This window comes from Neoarius graeffei, chromosome 19 (assembly GCF_027579695.1).
Source record: "Neoarius graeffei isolate fNeoGra1 chromosome 19, fNeoGra1.pri, whole genome shotgun sequence".
Taxonomy (NCBI): Eukaryota; Metazoa; Chordata; class Actinopteri; order Siluriformes; family Ariidae; genus Neoarius; species Neoarius graeffei.
Genome location: NC_083587.1, coordinates 28,520,437 through 28,538,364, shown reverse-complemented (window position 1 = coordinate 28,538,364; position 17,928 = coordinate 28,520,437). Strand labels below are relative to the sequence as shown.

At 40.8% G+C, this 17,928-nt stretch overlaps 1 protein-coding gene across 6 annotated transcripts in view; it reads left to right on the top strand.

The window, feature by feature from the left end:
* The window catches only part of stau2 (staufen double-stranded RNA binding protein 2), a 258,022-nt gene that overhangs the window by 121,042 nt on the left and 119,052 nt on the right, over window positions 1–17,928 (top strand). For 5 of the 6 annotated variants that reach the window (XM_060899949.1, XM_060899950.1, XM_060899946.1 and 2 more), the window contains 2 exons: window positions 9,846–9,977; window positions 12,227–12,290. In XM_060899949.1, coding sequence (XP_060755932.1) covers window positions 9,846–9,977; window positions 12,227–12,290 — 196 coding nt within the window. The remainder of the gene's footprint in view (window positions 1–9,845; window positions 9,978–12,226; window positions 12,291–17,928) is intronic. The other variant, XM_060899948.1, reaches the window with a different exon arrangement.

Genomic DNA, 17,928 nt, shown 5'->3' with positions numbered 1-17,928 from the left:
ATTCCAATTTTTTGCGCTTTTTAGCTTTTATTCAGTTGCGTTTTTAAGAAAAAAACATTTATTTAAAGGAACAGATCACTGAGGAATGACCAATGAAATATTCCTGGTTTTAACTGCGGTATCGTTCGTGCACGGTTTTGATTTTGGCAGCGATATGTCCTGTTTGTGTTTTTGGTTGTGTTCCATTCCCTCTGTAGGCCCTTCACTTAGTTTTATTAGACGTCTAGGTTTATCTGATTTATTTTTGCTTATTTCGCTACAGGGTGGTGTTCTGTTGTTTCTGGATTAAAAAAAACACTCTACCTGGCCTGGGAAGGAAAACTAGATGTGCGAATATAACTACAGATATTCAACATGGCATATTTTCATATCCCATCTGTTAATGCTCAGAATACTCTAAAACAGTTTAAAGTGCATATCCTGGACCTATTCTGTGTTTTTTTTTTTTTTTTTTTTTTTTTTAATATGAAAGTATGTCCCTTTACACACTCATCCAGAAGGGTAATTTTGCACAAGGCCATCTGTCTACAGCAGAAAAAAATAAAATAAAATCACAAAACGCTTCTGGAAAAATCCCAAGGGAGTCTGGAGCCAGATTCGTGACGTTACTTGCGGTTTCAGTGCACAGCCTGTGTAGACCAAGCGCTCCCATTTCTCTCTCATTGTCCAGTCTTTTGGGAAACGATGAGTGCTAATCCCATTATCAGGGTTTTTTCTAGAAAAATTTAGTATGAGGGCGCTCACCATGGCGAGGGAGCGAAGCGGGGGGGGGATGGTGCCGGTTGTCCCCCCCCCGCCGTGCAAAGCCTTTGAAAAATGCTCCAATGGGACATTCTGAGGCTATCTGAGAGGGAAATTGTAACAAATTGTCTGTCAACATTGAAAAAGAAAGAAGTCATCTTCTTCTGCCCTGGACAGTCTTTGGCTTTCTTCCGCTTCGTGCTGCAGGATGACATCTTTAAATGCCCAAGTGTTAACAAAAACAACTCGCGAACTACTTCTGTCAAAAGCTCCCGTGCCGGTGGGTGAAAGGTCATTCAGTCTCGAGAAATCCCGCTCTACAAGTCAGCTGACCTTGTATGTAACCCATGTCAAATCTCGCGAGAGCAGCCGCGACAAGTAAACAACTAAACAACATGGCGCCTCAGTCTGGAAAACGCCAATTCGGATTGTTTTTGCACCGTCTGGCAGTGTATCTACTATGATTGGAATATTTTTGGAGCAATTATAACGTATTTGATGATCAGACACATTGTCACGTAGTGTTGCTGGGATGTTTTCACGGAGTCGGTAAGGGGGCGCACGCCGAGAGTAAGAGGGCGCAGCGCCCCTGTTCCCCCGTTTAGATGAAAGCCTGCCATTATGATTGGTGTTGCTCCACCCTCCTGCGATACATCTGTTAACCATTTTAATAATTACGCGATAACGTTGAAGAAATTTGCAGAAAACCACCAGGTCATTTTCTCATAAACAAACCAGCGCTGGCGTAGGATTCAGAGGGAGGCGTCCCGCACGCGACGTCACGAAAATCAGTGTTTCCCGGGAAACCCAAATGCCAAGTTTTTTCAGAGGCGGACCAATTCGCCTCAAATGGCTTGATTTTAACTGAATTTTTCTGGTATTGCGCAAGGTAAAAAAATTGCAGAGAATGCAAAATATGACATATTTGACCAAAGTTTAATATAAAATAAGAGAATTACATTGATCTTGCTCCTGAATTTACCCGTGATATGCACTTTAAAGTCCCACGCTGAGCGCACTATACTTAACATAATTATTTAATTCAGTTATTTCCAGATATCTTACTCTTTTACACTCTTTATAAAAAAAAAGGGAAAGTCTGTGCTAGAGGATTCGCTAGACTTTCTTTTTTTTAATTTTAATCAGTGGTTTTTATTTTATCGCAAGAAGGGAGCAGCAAACAAGGGAAATTGAAGGAAATAAAAACGAAAAAAGGCTGCATGCCTTAGCAGATTATATTATATTTATATTTATGTTTCAGTTCCTGTGCTGTGTAAAATCCAGGATGTGTGATGAGAGGGATTTCCAGGACTCAACAGTTTTTACTGCTTTGTTGAGACATGAATGATTGGGAGGAATTTACAGAACTTTCTCAGAGCCACCACTAACCATCGTATTCGGAGTATCAGATACCACAAAATTTATACAGAAAACTATAAAATATGAAAACGGTTCTGATACCAGACGTGCTATTGTAAACATCCGACAGTGTTTGACTTAAAAAAGATAGAAATGTGATCAAACCCAGCATAAAATTATCCTCAATAAAGGCAATTTCATATTTAATATTTCTAGTGCTGGTGATATTAGCATAAAACACAATATACAAAAATGAGGTCTGCTTAATTATTAAACGTTTTTAAATGGTTTTACTCTACTAGGAGATCGTGATTTATTTTTTTTCTTACTAGCGCATAAATACAGTGGGGCAAAAAAGTATTTAGTCAGTCACCAATTGTGCAAGTTCTCCCACTTAAAAAGATGAGAGAGGCCTGTAATTTTCATCAGAGGTATACCTCAACTATGAGAGACAGAATGGGGGGAAAGAATCCAGGAAATCACATTGTAGGATTTTTAAAGAATTTATTTGCAAATTATGGTGGAAAATAAGTATTTGGTCAATAACAAAAGTTCATCTTAATACTTTGTTATATACCCTTTGTTGGCAATGACAGAGGTCAAACGTTTTCTGTAAGTCGTCACAAGGTTTTCACACACCGTTGCTGGTATTTTGGCCCATTCCTCCATGCAGATCTCCTCTAGAGCAGTGATGTTTTGGGGCTGTCGCTGGGCAACACGGACTTTCAACTCCCTCCAAAGATTTTCTATGGGGTTGAGATCTGGAGACTGGCTAGGCCACTCCAGGACCTTGAAATGCTTCTTACGAAGCCACTCCTTCGTTGCCCAGGCGGTGTGTTTGGGATCATTGTCATGCTGAAAGACCCAGCCACATTTCATCTTCAATGCCCTTGCTGATGGAAGGAGGTTTTCACTCAAAATCTCACGATACATGGCCCCATTCATTCTTTCCTTTACACGGATCAGTCGTCCTGGTCCCTTTGCAGAAAAACAGCCCCAAAGCATGATGTTTCCACCCCCATGCTTCACAGTAGGTATGGTGTTCTTTGGACGCAACTCAGCATTCTTTCTCCTCCAAACACGACAAGTTGAGTTTTTACCAAAAAGTTCTATTTTGGTTTCATCTGACCATCTGACATTCTCCCAATCCTCTTCTGGATCATCCAAATGCTCTCTAGCAAACTTCAGACGGGCCTGGACATGTAGTGGCTTAAGCAGGGGGACACGTCTGGCACTGCAGGATTTGAGTCCCTGGTGGCGTAGCGTGTTACTGATGGTAGCCTTTGTTACTTTGGTCCCAGCTCTCTGCAGGTCATTCACTAGGTCCCCCCGTGTGGTTCTGGGATTTTTGCTCACCGTTCTTGTGATCATTTTGATCTCACGGGGTGAGATCTTGCGTGGAGCCCCAGATCGAGGGAGATTATCAGTGGTCTTGTATGTCTTCCATTTTCTAATAATTGCTCCCACAGTTGATTTCTTCACACCAAGCTGCTTACCTATTGCAGATTCAGTCTTCCCAGCCTGGTGCAGGTCTACAATTGTGTTTCTGGTGTCCTTTGACAGCTCTTTGGTCTTGGCCATAGTGGAGTTTGGAGTGTGACTGTTTGAGGTTGTGGACAGGTGTCTTTTATACTGATAACGAGTTCAAACAGGTGCCATTAATACAGGTAACGAGTGGAGGACAGAGGAGCCTCTTAAAGAAGAAGTTACAGGTCTGTGAGAGCCAGAAATCTTGCTTTTTTGTAGGTGACCAAATACTTATTTTACCGAGGAATTTACCAATTAATTCATTAAAAATCCTACAATGTGATTTCCTGGATTCTTTCCCCCCATTCTGTCTCTCATAGTTGAAGTGTACCTATGATGAAAATTACAGGCCTCTCTCATCTTTTTAAGTGGGAGAACTTGCACAATTGGTGGCTGACTAAATACTTTTTTGCCCCACTGTACTTGAAATAACACATTCAATCTTGACATGAGAAAAACGTAGGCTTCGGAACCTTTTCGTCATCTCATACGTCGGTGACGTCAGTGTAAAATATTCGAGGCATTTCTCGATATTCACTCACCGTCCACTTTATTAGGAGCACCCGCACGTTCTTGCAGTTATTTCATCAGCCGATGGCGTCGCAGCAGCGTCGTGAAAATAATCCTACAGATTACAGGTCAAGAGCTTGAGTTAATGTTCACACCAAACATCAGAATGAAGAAAAGTGCGATCTCTGTGACTTTAACTGCGGCATGGTGGTTGATACCTGATGGAACTGGTTTGAGTATTTGCGATACTCCGGGGAGTTTACACAGAATGGTGTGAAAAACAAAAAACACAGAGCGAGCTACAGTCCTGTGTGTGAAAGGACCTTGCTAATAAGAGAAGGCAGAAGAAAATGGTCAGACTGGGTTGAGCTGCGAGGAAGTCCGAGTCTACTTTGTCAATACTGCAATATGTACAGGACATGCAGAAGATTGAAATTGCGTTACTGTCAAACCCATGATGCAGCAATAAACATTAAATAAACACTAAGCGTAAAATATAGGACTAATACACACTAATTGTAAAGATTATTACGAATATAAAAATAAAATAAATATAAAAAGTCCCTGATACGGAAGCCGAGAGAGCCCCTTCATATAATCTTTTTTTATTCACCTTGTTATCCCGAGATAACGACATTAATTAATTCAGGATCTCGAGAAAACAACACAACTAATTCGAGATCTCGAGAAAACAAAACCATTATTCTGAGATAACGACATAATTAATTCAGGATCTCGAGAAAACAACACAACTAATTCGAGATCTCGAGAAAACAAAACCGTTATTCTGAGATAACGACATAATTAACTCAGGATCTCGAGAAAACAACACAACTAATTCGAGATCTCGAGAAAACAAAACAATTATTTCGTGATCTCGAGTAAACAGCTGAGAAATGGTTCATTCAGGTGCGCCAAGAGACTTGTGATATGCGACTTTGGGGCTATTTCTCATTCTGTATAGACGCAACTTTAGTCATTAGAATGTCTGGAATAATCGATCACCTAATAAGGCAATATTTTGATCAGGGGTTGACACAGGGAGAATATTGCCTTATTAGGTGATCGATTATTCCAGACATTCTAATGACTAAAGTTGCGTCTATACAGAATGAGAAATAGCCCCAAAGTCAGCATATCACAAGTCTCTTGGCGCACCTGAATGAACCATTTCTCAGCTGTTTACTCGAGATCATGAAATAATTTTGTTTTCTCGAGATCTCGAATTAGTTGTGTTGTTTTCTCGAGATCCTGAATTAATTATGTCGTTATCTCGGGATAACAAGGTGAATAAAAAAAAGGATGATATGAAGGGCCTCTCTCGGCTTCCGTACCCTGATATTGACATCAGAACAATAAAGTGACACAGGCACCTGACAGATAAAAGTCTCTGGGTGTGGCTATTGCAATTATAAACAGTAGTGCAAATTGGATGAGCTTATAGACTGCCTAAAGTGATGTGCGCGTAACTCGCACTACGTTCACACTGCAGGCTGAAGTGACTCAAATCCGATTTTTTCGCCCATATGTGACCTGTATCCGATCTTTTATTGACAATATGAACGACACAGATCCGATTTTTTCAAATCCGACCCAGGCCGTTTGGATATGTGGTCCTAATTCCGATTCCTATCCGATCTTTTCATATGCGACTTCAGTCTGAACCGCCAGGTCGCATTCATCCGACTTACACGTCATCAACAAGCCACAAACGTCACTATTCTGCGCTGAAGTAGGCGGCGGGTCTCTCAAAAAAAAGTTACAACAACAAAACCCTTGCCCTCTTCCTTCTCAACCTCCTCCTTAACATCAGGCTATTGTGCATGTTCTGGCTCCGTCGCAACAACAACTGCATCATCGCCAGGTACTCCATGCTGGCTACTGTCATACACAGGAAACTTTAGGTTACTTCCGTAAACACTGGCCATGCTCACTGCGTGTGACGTCGTCGTGTCCTGCAATGCGCATGCGGAACACTTTTAGGTCGCTTTTCGTTCATACTGAGGATCACATACAAGTCGCATATATTTGTTAATGTGAACGACCTCACAAAAAAATCGGAATTGAGCATTAAGCCTTGCAGTGTGAACGTAGTGTCAGATCATCACACTTTACAACCGTGGTCAGCAGAAAAGCATCTCAGGATGCACAAAACATCAAACCTTGAGGTGAAAGGGCTACAACGGCAGAAGCCCATATCAGGTTCCACTCCTGTCAGCTAAGAACAAGAATCTGAGGCTATCATGAGACAAACTGGAGCTGTCCAGTTTGGGTGAGTCTGTACCCATGATAGCCTCAACTTCCTGTTCTTGGCTGACAGGAGTGGAACCTGATATGGGCTTCTGCCGTTGTAGCCCTTTCACCTCAAGGTTTGATGTTTTGTGCGTCCTGAGATGCTTTGCTGCTGACCACGGTTGTAAAGCGTGATGATTTTAGTTACTATTTGAGAACAGCAGTTTCTGAAATACTCAAACCAGCCCATCGTCCTGTTTCATATAAAGATCATCTCCAGCGCTTGAAATGAGCTGCTACTGTATGTGGGTCCGTCTCAGAAACTGGTCTCTCATTTGGGAAATTATGTTACCTAACACTCAATGTTTCTTTTGTCGTGTTTAATAAGAATAAAGATAGTATCTTGCTTTATCTGGCCTCCACTGTGGAACATTTTTTTGATTACAATTCAAATGCTTTTGTAAAATTGATTTCCATATAAAATAACTCCATCATGAAGAATTAAAGCCCCTCCTTCACAGATCAGTGAAAATATTGAATAAATTTCTTCTTTTTGATTGCTTGGGTTAAAAATGCCAAGTTATGATGACTGAATTGATTATTCACTTAAATATGAATAATATGATACAGTTTGGGTATTTGATATGGCGAAATAGGACACAATGGAAAAATCAAGAACACACCGGAAAGATGAGAATAACGGCGGTGGTAAAAGAACAGCGACTGTACCGGCTGAAGGTCGTGCGGGTCTCTGCTGCGGCGCGCGAGCAACGGGACATCACTACCGCACCGGACGGAGCGCGAGGCGGGGGCGGGGCAAAATGACTGGCCGAAGATTCTATCAAAAGTTCGATCTAAATTGACCATGGTAGCAAAATATTGGCCAAAAATATGCAAACACTACGAAATATGAAAGTAAGATGAAAAAGAAACATTCTATTGCCTTATACTGCAAGACAAACAAAATAAAACTGTCAAAACTCACCTTTTCAGCGATAACGTCCGAACAGATCACCCGCGTAACAGAAAGACCGCAAATGGAAGCACGATCAACTTCTAACTGCTGGAGTGGAAAATTCCATTCTACACACGCAAATTGTTAATGTGTGTCCTTCCCCACACACAAATAACACGCTACGGTAAAAAATAGACCACAACTCATTTTATAGCTCAGAAATTCATACAAGCCCAGCTACCATCGTAACATATTCTGTAAGAACCATATTCTATACCTCACTTTCAGCTTTCGTTTTAAAAAACAAAATCGCAGATTTATAACTACATTTTTATACGGCGTAGTGATTTTAAGTTATTACTTTTGGTGAGGTCGTGACCTTGACCCTGAGGCTTTCCGTTTCGATCAAAACACACGATCGTATTGGTTTTGGGTTTGCGGAAAATGGAGTTACAACGGTGATCAAATATTTTGCATGATGTTTTATTACGGTTATGATTATTCTGTGAGCGCACCAATCCTTAGGTGTATAAAGTTACAACTTAAAATACAATTAGTGATAACTGTAGACTTTTCAGTGGACTACAACCTTTTTAAGGGAATGCGATGTAGTCAACCATTTATCATGTCCCAGATCAAGCCGCCATTTTTCCACAAATTTGCAGAATTTTTGCCAAATTCTGAATATTCACATCAAAGATTTAGTTTTATCTGTATTATTTCTTTCAACGTTTTATTTCAAATTAAAACCAACATCACCATTCAAAACCGTATAGTTTATTGACTGTGAGTATATTTAGTAGGGGACCCCCACAGTACCCAGTTTCTGGGACAGACCCAGTTTTTTATATATATATATATATATATATATATATATATATATATATATATATATATATATATCTCACCCTGAGCTGCAAGTTGCTGAAGTGATGTTGTAAACAAAAGGTGTTTAAAAAACAAAACAAACCATGCTTCATATTTTAGATTCTTCAGCGCACTATTGTTATTATCTTAACCAGCTTCATGAGGTTGATACCTGATGGACTGGTTACCTGGAATGCTTTTCAATTAACAGGTGCCTCGTCAAAAGTTAATTAGCAGAGTGTCTTGCTTTCTAAATGCGTTTGAGATCAAAGAATAAACATACAGTAAACAGCCCTATTCCACAACTGTAGTAATCCATGTTATGCCAAGAAGCGCTCAACTAAGTAAAGAGAAACGACATCCATCATTACTTTCAGACATGAAGCGACTTTTAATTAATAAAAATAAAAGAAAACATTGAGATAGAAGGTGTGAGTAAAAATGTACACATCTGTAATAATCATTCGTTTTACTTTCCAAAAAAGGCTGAACATTTTTAAATAGATTAGAATTCATTATACAGGTAGTCGTCGACTTACGACTGCGTTAAGTTACGACTGACCGGTCGTAAACCGATCTGGTCGTAAGTCGGCCTATGTTAAATGAACGTAAGTATATTGTGATGTGTAATGATATTGTAATCATCTTAAAGTCTTATTTTATCAACATTTTCTTATTTCATTACCTTGGCTCATTATTTGGTTTAAGTCAAACACTGCATACTACACTGCGTACAGTACAATTCGTTTAATATGTGCAAAACAAAAAATACAAAATACAGGTGTGAAAAATAGAAAACATTTTAGTTTGAAACATACAAATGTAAAACATAAATACAAAATTTAGTGACCGCTGGCATCACTGGTGCTTGGCTGTGGGTCGTGTACGTCATCAGCTGTTGCAGCGCTCGGGCTGGCGGGAGCATTTGCTCGTTTCACAAACCAGGAGCTGGGGCGGAAACTGTTGTACGCGGCGAGAGGCTGGATGCTGGGCGGGGCCAGGAGCTGGGGCGGAAACTGTTGTACGCGGCGAGAGGCTGGATGCTGGGTGGGGCCAGGAGCTGGGGCGGAAACTGTCGTACGCTCAGCTAGCTCAGCTGGGAAACACTTGCCAGTCATAACCAGACGGTCGTAAAGTCGATCGGTCGTAAGTTGCATAGGTCGTAAGTCGACGACTACCTGTATATTGTTTTGGCACTTAGCCAAGTGAGTTCAAGTACCATTAAAGGGCAGACTTTTTTATTTATTTTGTTTATTAAACTGGTTTCTTGTATAACATGAACTCTGCAGACTGACAGCACCAAGGGACCCAAGCAAACTCCTCTTTTTGTCAAAACCCGATTATTTATTTAATTTATTTATTTATTTAATTTTTTGGGGGGCTGTTCGATAAACTTCATCCGCGTTCACATCCGATAGGTTTTCCCAGACCTCAAGGCATGTATACAGTATTTACACAATGATGAAATCTCTCCGAAAGCACGAGAGGCGATACACAAGCACAAAGCTCATGGAAGCAGGCCAAGTACAGGAAAACCGATTCAGTAGCAAAATTCATCCGCTTTCATGAGTTTATTTGTTCATAAAATACTTTGTGCGTTTTAAAAATATTTAGGGTCTTTAATCATTTTCTGAATGTGTGTGTGTGAGAACAGGTGAAGGTGGGTGATGAAGTGACCTCAGGAACAGGGTCGAATAAAAAAGTCGCTAAACGTGCAGCTGCAGAGGCGATGCTGCTCCATCTGGGATACAGAGCCTCCACGCCTATTCAGAACACACAGGAGAAGGTCAGGACACACACACACTTCCATCCAGATGTTAATAGCTGTGTGTTTCCATCAACTCCTGTTCCGTTCTAAAGCTCAGCAACAAGATGACATAACCAAAGAGTGCTACACACACACAGAGTAGTGGAGAGGCTGGAACACACACACACACTTTCACAGGATACATCCTGTCCAAGAATCCTAGCAAACTCAATAGTACGTCAAAATACAGGCACTCCGGGCCAGATTTTGATGAACACTTGAGTACAGGATGTGATGCAGTTTGGGACGCAGCCGGTTGTTAGTTGGTTATTTATTTGTGTTAAACTCCTGGCTTGTGTGTCGGCGAGTCATTTTGTCAACAAGTGTGTACTTCAGACCGTGCACTATTTTAGCACACTATTTAGTATGGTAGTGTGCAGTTCTGGGGTGTAGCCCACGGTGAGACTAAAACACACACACTGTGACATTACATTTTCAAGAGAACTGCAGGAGTCTAGAATCTGATCTACAGTCTAGAACCCTGACGTTGACATCAGAGTCGAGGGCGTCGGCAGTGGCGTCTAGAAGCCGTCGCACTCAGGAGTGTAGAGCTATAACGAGGAGGCGAGAACGCGCTGGCGAGTGTAGAGTGTAGAAATGCACTGTGCCAGTAGTTAGAATAAATAACTTGAATATTTATGATGTGTGTGTTCCATTTGCATATGTTCACATGCACAAAATAATTAAATAAACTCATAGATGAATAAATAACAAATCAATTATAATACAAGTATGAATACAAGCGAAATAGGTATATAATAGATATATATTTAACAGTTATTCCATGAAATCGAGTCGTACATGAGCTGATAGCCGATGAGGCGCGTAGCACCGAGTCGGCTATAAGCCGTGTACGACGAGATTGAGTGGAATAACTGGTTTATTCAATCCACGTTCACTGGATTTAAAAAAAAAACAAACAGATTATTATTATTATTATTATTATTATTATTGTTGTTGTTTTTCCCCAAATTCGAGAAATAAAAACTTTATACAAAATGTCCAACAAAATAATTTCCACTTAGAATATGAACAAACCAGCAAAATGACAGGAGCAATTTGTGGAAAAAATGCTGTGATGATAATTCTTGAAAAATAAAGATATCTTCTTAGCATCTAAATACTTTTATTCCATATTATGTTGCTTTTTTTGTGTATTTTTGGAGTTTTGTTTTCGAGTAGTTTTTATTTCGTCCTCGGTTAGTTCAGTGACACACTCCGCCATCCCCCCCCCCCCCCCCCCCCCCCCCCCACACACACACACACACACACTCGGTATACACTACCGTTCAAAAGTTTGGGGTCACTTTGAAATGTCCTTATTTTTGAAAGAAAAGCACTGTTCTTTTCAATGAAGATCACTTTAAACTAATCAGAAATCCACTCTATACATTGCTAATGTGGTAAATGACTATTCTAGCTGCAAATGTCTGGTTTTTGGTGCAATATCTCCATAGGTGTATAGAGGCCCATTTCCAGCAACTCTCACTCCAGTGTTCTAATGGTACAATGTGTTTGCTCATTGCCTCAGAAGGCTAATGGAGGATTAGAAAACCCTTGTACAATCATGTTAGCACAGCTGAAAACAGTTGAGCTCTTTAGAGAAGCTATAAAACTGACCTTCCTTTGAGCAGATTGAGTTTCTGGAGCATCACATTTGTGGGGTCAATTAAATGCTCAAAACGGCCAGAAAAATGTCTTGACTATATTTTCTATTCATTTTACAACTTATGGTGGGAAATAAAAGTGTGACTTTTCATGGAAAACACAAAATTGTCTGGGTGACCCCAAACTTTTGAACAGTAGTGTATGAGCTGATAGCCTAGTAGTAGAGTAGCCAATCAGAGCGCACGGTTGCTCATATCCAGTGAATGTGGATAGAAAATAATATATAAAAAATAACTTTCTAGGATCTTTGTATTGGGAATTTTCGAACCTTTTGCAGTGAGGGGTCGAGAGTCATAGTTAGGAAGACAAGAATCTTAGGCCAGGGATTCTAGAACGTACTTACAGTCCAGTTGGCACTACAGAGTGTGTGTGTGTGTGTGTTACTCCATTATACTCGACTGTGTAGGATTTAGTCGTGATGTCTCAATTCCCTCCATCCCTTCCTAGTGAAGATTAACCTGTGTGACATGCTTGAAAAGTGCTTTTCCTGTCTTGCTCACTCGTGTGTGTGTGTGTGTGTGTGTGTGTGTGTGTGTGTGGGTTATCCCCTCGCTCATCAGCCACACATGGACAACAAAAGCTGGAATGGACAAAGAGCCACTTTCCCCGAAGCCAGCACTAACAGTAAGTGTTTCTCTTTCACACTCTGTGTGTGTGTGTGTGATGCTGCGTGTTCAATCTCTCTGACTGGAGGGCATGGCCTGCAGACTATCCCTATTCACACACACTCAGGGGGCGGCTCTTGTTTTTCTGTCACTCAGGATCACACACACACACACACACACACACACACACACACACACACACACACATTCTGACCAGACTAAGAAGGGAGTTCAGTATTACCAACACGTAAAACTTTCATGATCCAGGTTTCAGAGAGACACTGTTATTGACAGATATATTGTACTATTTATTTTGTCGTATTCTTTAGTGCACTAGTGTGCCGTTTAGGACAGGGCCTGTTTGCTATGACATCGACCACCAAGTCTGGTCTGTGTACTTGTTCTTTAATCAAATGTCCGTTCTGTCCATTTTTTTTTTAAAACACTTGAATGTTTATGGAATCAATTTTGTGCCAAAATGTTCATACAATACTTTTGAAATATCAAACAAAAACGACAAATCAAAATACAAAAAAAAAAGTCAATTTTTTTAGACTGGCAAACAAATTATTCGTGTAATCGTGCAAAATCTCAGTCTATTACTCTTCAGAAACCTTTTATTTTTGTTCCACGTCTTTCTCAGTTTTGTTTGACGTAATTTATTTTGGTTGCGATTCCAGCTTTCTCGTTTGCGCTCCCTGACTTTTTGCTTGCAGTTTTGGCACAAACTTCACGTGTGGGTGGGCTGTCCAGGCATGCATTCCCATTGGCTAACTTGTGTTTGACTGACAGCTACGCTCAGCCATTCCCCCGGAGGCTGTTGCGGCCATTTCCTACTCGGATTCTGGCGGACTGTTTGACGAGTGACCAATCCATTGACGGTAAACAAGGATGGAGTGGACTTCAGTGGCGACTATGATACTGAATTAATTCAACAAAGCGTAAACTCAATTTCATAGTCGCCACTGAAGTCCACTTGATCCTTGTTTACCGTCAATGGATCGGTCACTCGTCAAACAGTCCGCCAGAATCCGAGTAGGGAATGGCCGCAACAGCTTCCGGGGGAATGGCTGAGCGTAGCTGTCAGTCAAACACAAGTTAGCCAATGGGAATGCGTTCCTGGACAGCCCACCCACACGTGAAGTTTGTGCCAAAACTGCAAGCAAAAAGTCAGGGAGCGCAAATGAGAAAGCTGGAATCGCAACCAAAATAAATTACGTCAAACAAAACTGAGAAAGACGCGGAACAAAAGTAAAAGGTTTCTGAAGAGTAATAGACTGATATTTTGCACGATTACACGAATAATTTGTTTGCCAGTCTAAAAAAATTGACTTTTTTTTTTTGTATTTTGATTTGTCGTTTTTGTTTGATATTTCAAAAGTATTGTATGAACATTTTGGCACAAAATTGATCCCATAAATGTTCACCATCATCTCGTGAACGGAATTATGGGATGGCATTCTCTGAGGCTCCGTCACATTGCTCTGAAATAAGGGTCCTTTAGAAGATTGCTGTTCTTAGGTAACCTTTCAAATGCAGTAGACTTTATCTTAGGCGAGCAAACAATGCTGGATATTTATGATGTCAGTCACCTAGTGCAGAATTATTGGCGCACTTCAACAATAATTCAGAATATTTAAAAAAAAAAAAAAAAAGGCTGTCTCTCAAACTGCACGCTAATTTAACGTAGCCCTTAGTACAGCAGTGTGCGGTTTGGGACCGAGCCCTCGTCTTTGTTCGTGGGCCCTCGATGGGTTGGAGTGCATTTTTGTGCTGGAGTGGAGACGTTTTTCTGGCTCACTCTTATCTCAGTGCTGCTGTGGGACACTATCAGTGTGCACTCGCTCTGTAAACTTTCCTTCCACAGAGCTTTCACTGTCACAGTAATGAGTGAAATTTACGATTCTTTAGCTCTGATATGATCCAGAGCAGACGTGCGTGCGCGTGCATGCACGTTTCTTTTTCACCAGTTCACCCCGAGAATGTGATTTGCATGCATTCTGTCTTCTCGGGTTGAAAACTCCAGGAGCGTTTAATGCTCAAAAATGAGACGCACATCGTTAAAGTCAAGAGGACTTAAAATGTCCAAACAGTGCCGTGTGATAAACTATCCAAGACTAATCCGGTTTATAAAAGACATCAGTGTTCACTATTGACTTTATACACAGTCCGTACACTTCATACACAATCTCTGTTTACATTCACAGAGAGACGGGGAACGAGAGAACAGGTCCTGCACCAATCCTGCACTAGATTTATTCATTTGATCGTCCAGTACCTGGATATTCGTTTCTTGAGTCAAAGCGTTCGCAACAGGAATGCGTCGAAGCCTTTGTTTTCAGTCTGACGATGAATACGTTTGTTTTGGTACCGATACTCAAATGAGTAAGTGACAGTATTAATCAAGCAGAAGCATCACAGAACATTACTAGTGCATCTCAAAAAAATTATAATATTGTGAAAAAGTTCAATATTTTCCATCGGTTATTTAAGAAAGTGAAAATGTTATATATTATAGACTCATTACACATAAACTAGAATGTCTCAAGCATTTTTCTATTTTAATTTTAATCAGTATGGCATACAGTACAAATACATAAAAAAAAACATTTCAAAATATTAGAATATTTCATTTCGAGTTTGAGTAAAACAGTATGAACACAGTGTATCTCTCAGTCTAGTTCAGTACACACAACCACAATCATGGGGAAGACTGCTGACTGACTGTTGTCCAGAAGATGATCACTGATGCCCTCCACAAGGAGGGTAAGCCACAAAAGGTCATTGCTGAAAAGGGTGGCTGGAAAAGGTGCACAAGCAACAGGGATGGCTGCAGTCTTGAGAGGATTGTCAAGAAAAGTTGATTCAAGAACTTCACAAGGAGTGGACTGAGGCTGGTGTCAGTGTATCAAGACCCATCACGAACAGACATCTTCAAGAAAGGGGATACAACTTTCGCATTCCTAATATCAAGCTCCTCCTGAGCCAGAGACAATGTCAGAAGTGTCTTATCTGGGCTAAGGAGAGAAAGAAATGGACTGTTGCTCAGTGGTCCAAAGTCCTCTTTTCAGATGAAAGTACATTTTGCATTTAATTTGGAAATCACGGTTCTAGAGTCTGGAGGAAGAGTGGAGAGGCACAGAATCCAAGGTGTTTGAAGCCCAGTGTGAAGTTTCCACAGTCTGTGATGATTTGGGGTGCCAGGTCATCTGCTGGTGTTGGTCCACTGTATTTTATCAAGTCCAAAGTCAACACAGCCATCTACCAGGAGATTTTAGAGCACTTCATGCTTCCATCTGCTGGCGAGCTTTTTGGAGATGCTGATTTCCTTTTCCAGCAGGACTTAGCACCTACCCACAGTGCCAAAACTACTACCAAACGGTTTGCTGACCATGATATTACTGCGTTTGATTGGTCAGCCAACTTGCCTGACCTGAACCCCATAGAGAATCTATGGGGTATTGTCAAGAGGAAGATGAGAAACACCCGACCCAAAAATACAGATATGCTGAAGGCCACTATCAAAGCAACCTGGGCTTCAATAACACCTCAGCAGTGCCACAGACTGATCACCTCCATGCCACACCGCATTGATACAGTAATTCATGGTAAAGGAGCCCCAACCAAGTATTGAGTGTATAAATGAATATACTTTTCAGAAGTTGGACATTTCTGTTTTGTAAATCCTTTTTTTGATTGATCTTAGGGAATATTCTAATAATTTGAGATACTGGATTTCTGATTTTCATGAGCTATAAGCCATAATCATCAAAATTAAAACAAAAAAGGCTTTAAATATTTCACTTTACATGTAATGAATATAGAATATATGAAAGTTTACCTTTTTGAATTAAATTATGAAAAAAAGGAACTTTTTCATGGTATTCTAATTTTTTGAGATGCACTAGTATATTTTACTTTATTTATGTTGACATAGTGGCCATGAAACCAAAAGTGCACGCGAGTGTCCACGCTCTTAGGCTCCGAGGCTCTTTATAATGTCCGTGAGTTGAAAAGCTCTGAATAAAGTATGTTTTGTTTTCACACACCTAGCTTTGATTATAGATGTGTTTTTCTTTGCCTGGCCAGTTGCTTCTAGAAATGAACTCCTCGTGCTGAGTTTTATGGTTCAAGATGTTTCATCAGCGCTGCGTTCAGTGTCCATGCAGGGGTCGAAATTAACTTTTGAATGTACTTGGCCTCAGGGCAACCAACCCCCAAAATTGACTTGCCCGCATGCCCTACTTTTTTGCAGGTTGACTGGGTAAGTAATTTGCATAAAAAGCAATCTGGATGTATATTAAGCCTCAGTCACAACCGGCCGTACGTGCTCCTACGGCCGGTCTACTGGTACGTGCAAAAAACACAAGAAACGCACGGAGGGCGCGCGTGTGACGTGCTGATTTTCGAGCCGTAGACTGGCCGCAGACCAGCCGCAGAGGTTCTTTGTCATGTCAAACAAACTCTATGGGCGCTTACATTTTTTTCAGGTTGCAAGACAAACTTATGGCCAACGTGCGTCTTTCTCCACGAACAAAAAAACGCAGCGATTTGGGAAACGCCAAAAAATCGTACGTCCGGTTGTGACCTAGGCTTTATAGAGTATGCGATAAAATATTTCAACTTGTTTTGCCATTGTTTGATTACTGATTGATAGAAATAAAGTTATAACACTCATATGTGTTTGGTGTTTATTTCATCCTGATGAACAGTAAAACAACTCGGTATAACTACTAGTATCTTCTATTAAACGTGGTAAACAGTCAGAAAACATCATGTCATCATGGTCAAGTGTAACTGATCAAATCAGAATTAAAAATCAGTCCAAAAAGACGCGTCGTTCGTTCTAGCCTACGTGACAGTGGCGCCTCGTGTGAATAATCATCATATCACGTAGCGCCATCTCGCGAATGGAAGCATCAACTACCGCAACGAACCAAAGTCAAGGACAAACGAAAGAGAAGACGGGAAAAATAAAGTTTTCGTTCTGTTTCTGTTAGGAATCACAACTACTAAATTTTTCTTGGTAAAATAGACATTCGAACACGGTTGTCCAACGGACAACTAGTGATAATTTTATTGTTGCCCGAGTATGAGAATGACTCGCCCATGTCCGTCGGTACATGCTTAATTTCGACCCCTGCCATGTTTGTTCGCTGAGAACTGCCTCCTCAGACCGTGTGTTCACACGCGTTCACGGTGAGCTCCAAGCAAACTGTTTGAAAACGTTCGCGAGCGTTTGCCTTTGTTTGCTAATTTGAACGCAGTTCAGGTTACTGGTATTGTAGGAAGATATTTTCACAGTGCTTTTCATTTAATTATTACTATTACCATTTCACTAATCATCATCTTCTTTCGGCTGTTCCCGTTAGGGGTCGCCACTCCGTCCCTCCGTCTCCTGTCACACCAGCCGTCCTCATGTCGTCCTTCACCACATCCATAAACCTCATCTTAGGTCTTCCTTGTTTCCTTCCACCTGGCATCTCCAGCATTCTCTTCCCAATATCTCCTGGATCTCTCTTCTGTACGTGTCCAAACCGTCTCGATCTCCCTTTGTCTCCAGGCCGTCCCACATGTGCTGTCCCTCCTAATGTACTCGTTTCTAATCCTGTCCAACTTTGTCACTCCCAATGAGAATCTCAACATCTTCAGCTCTG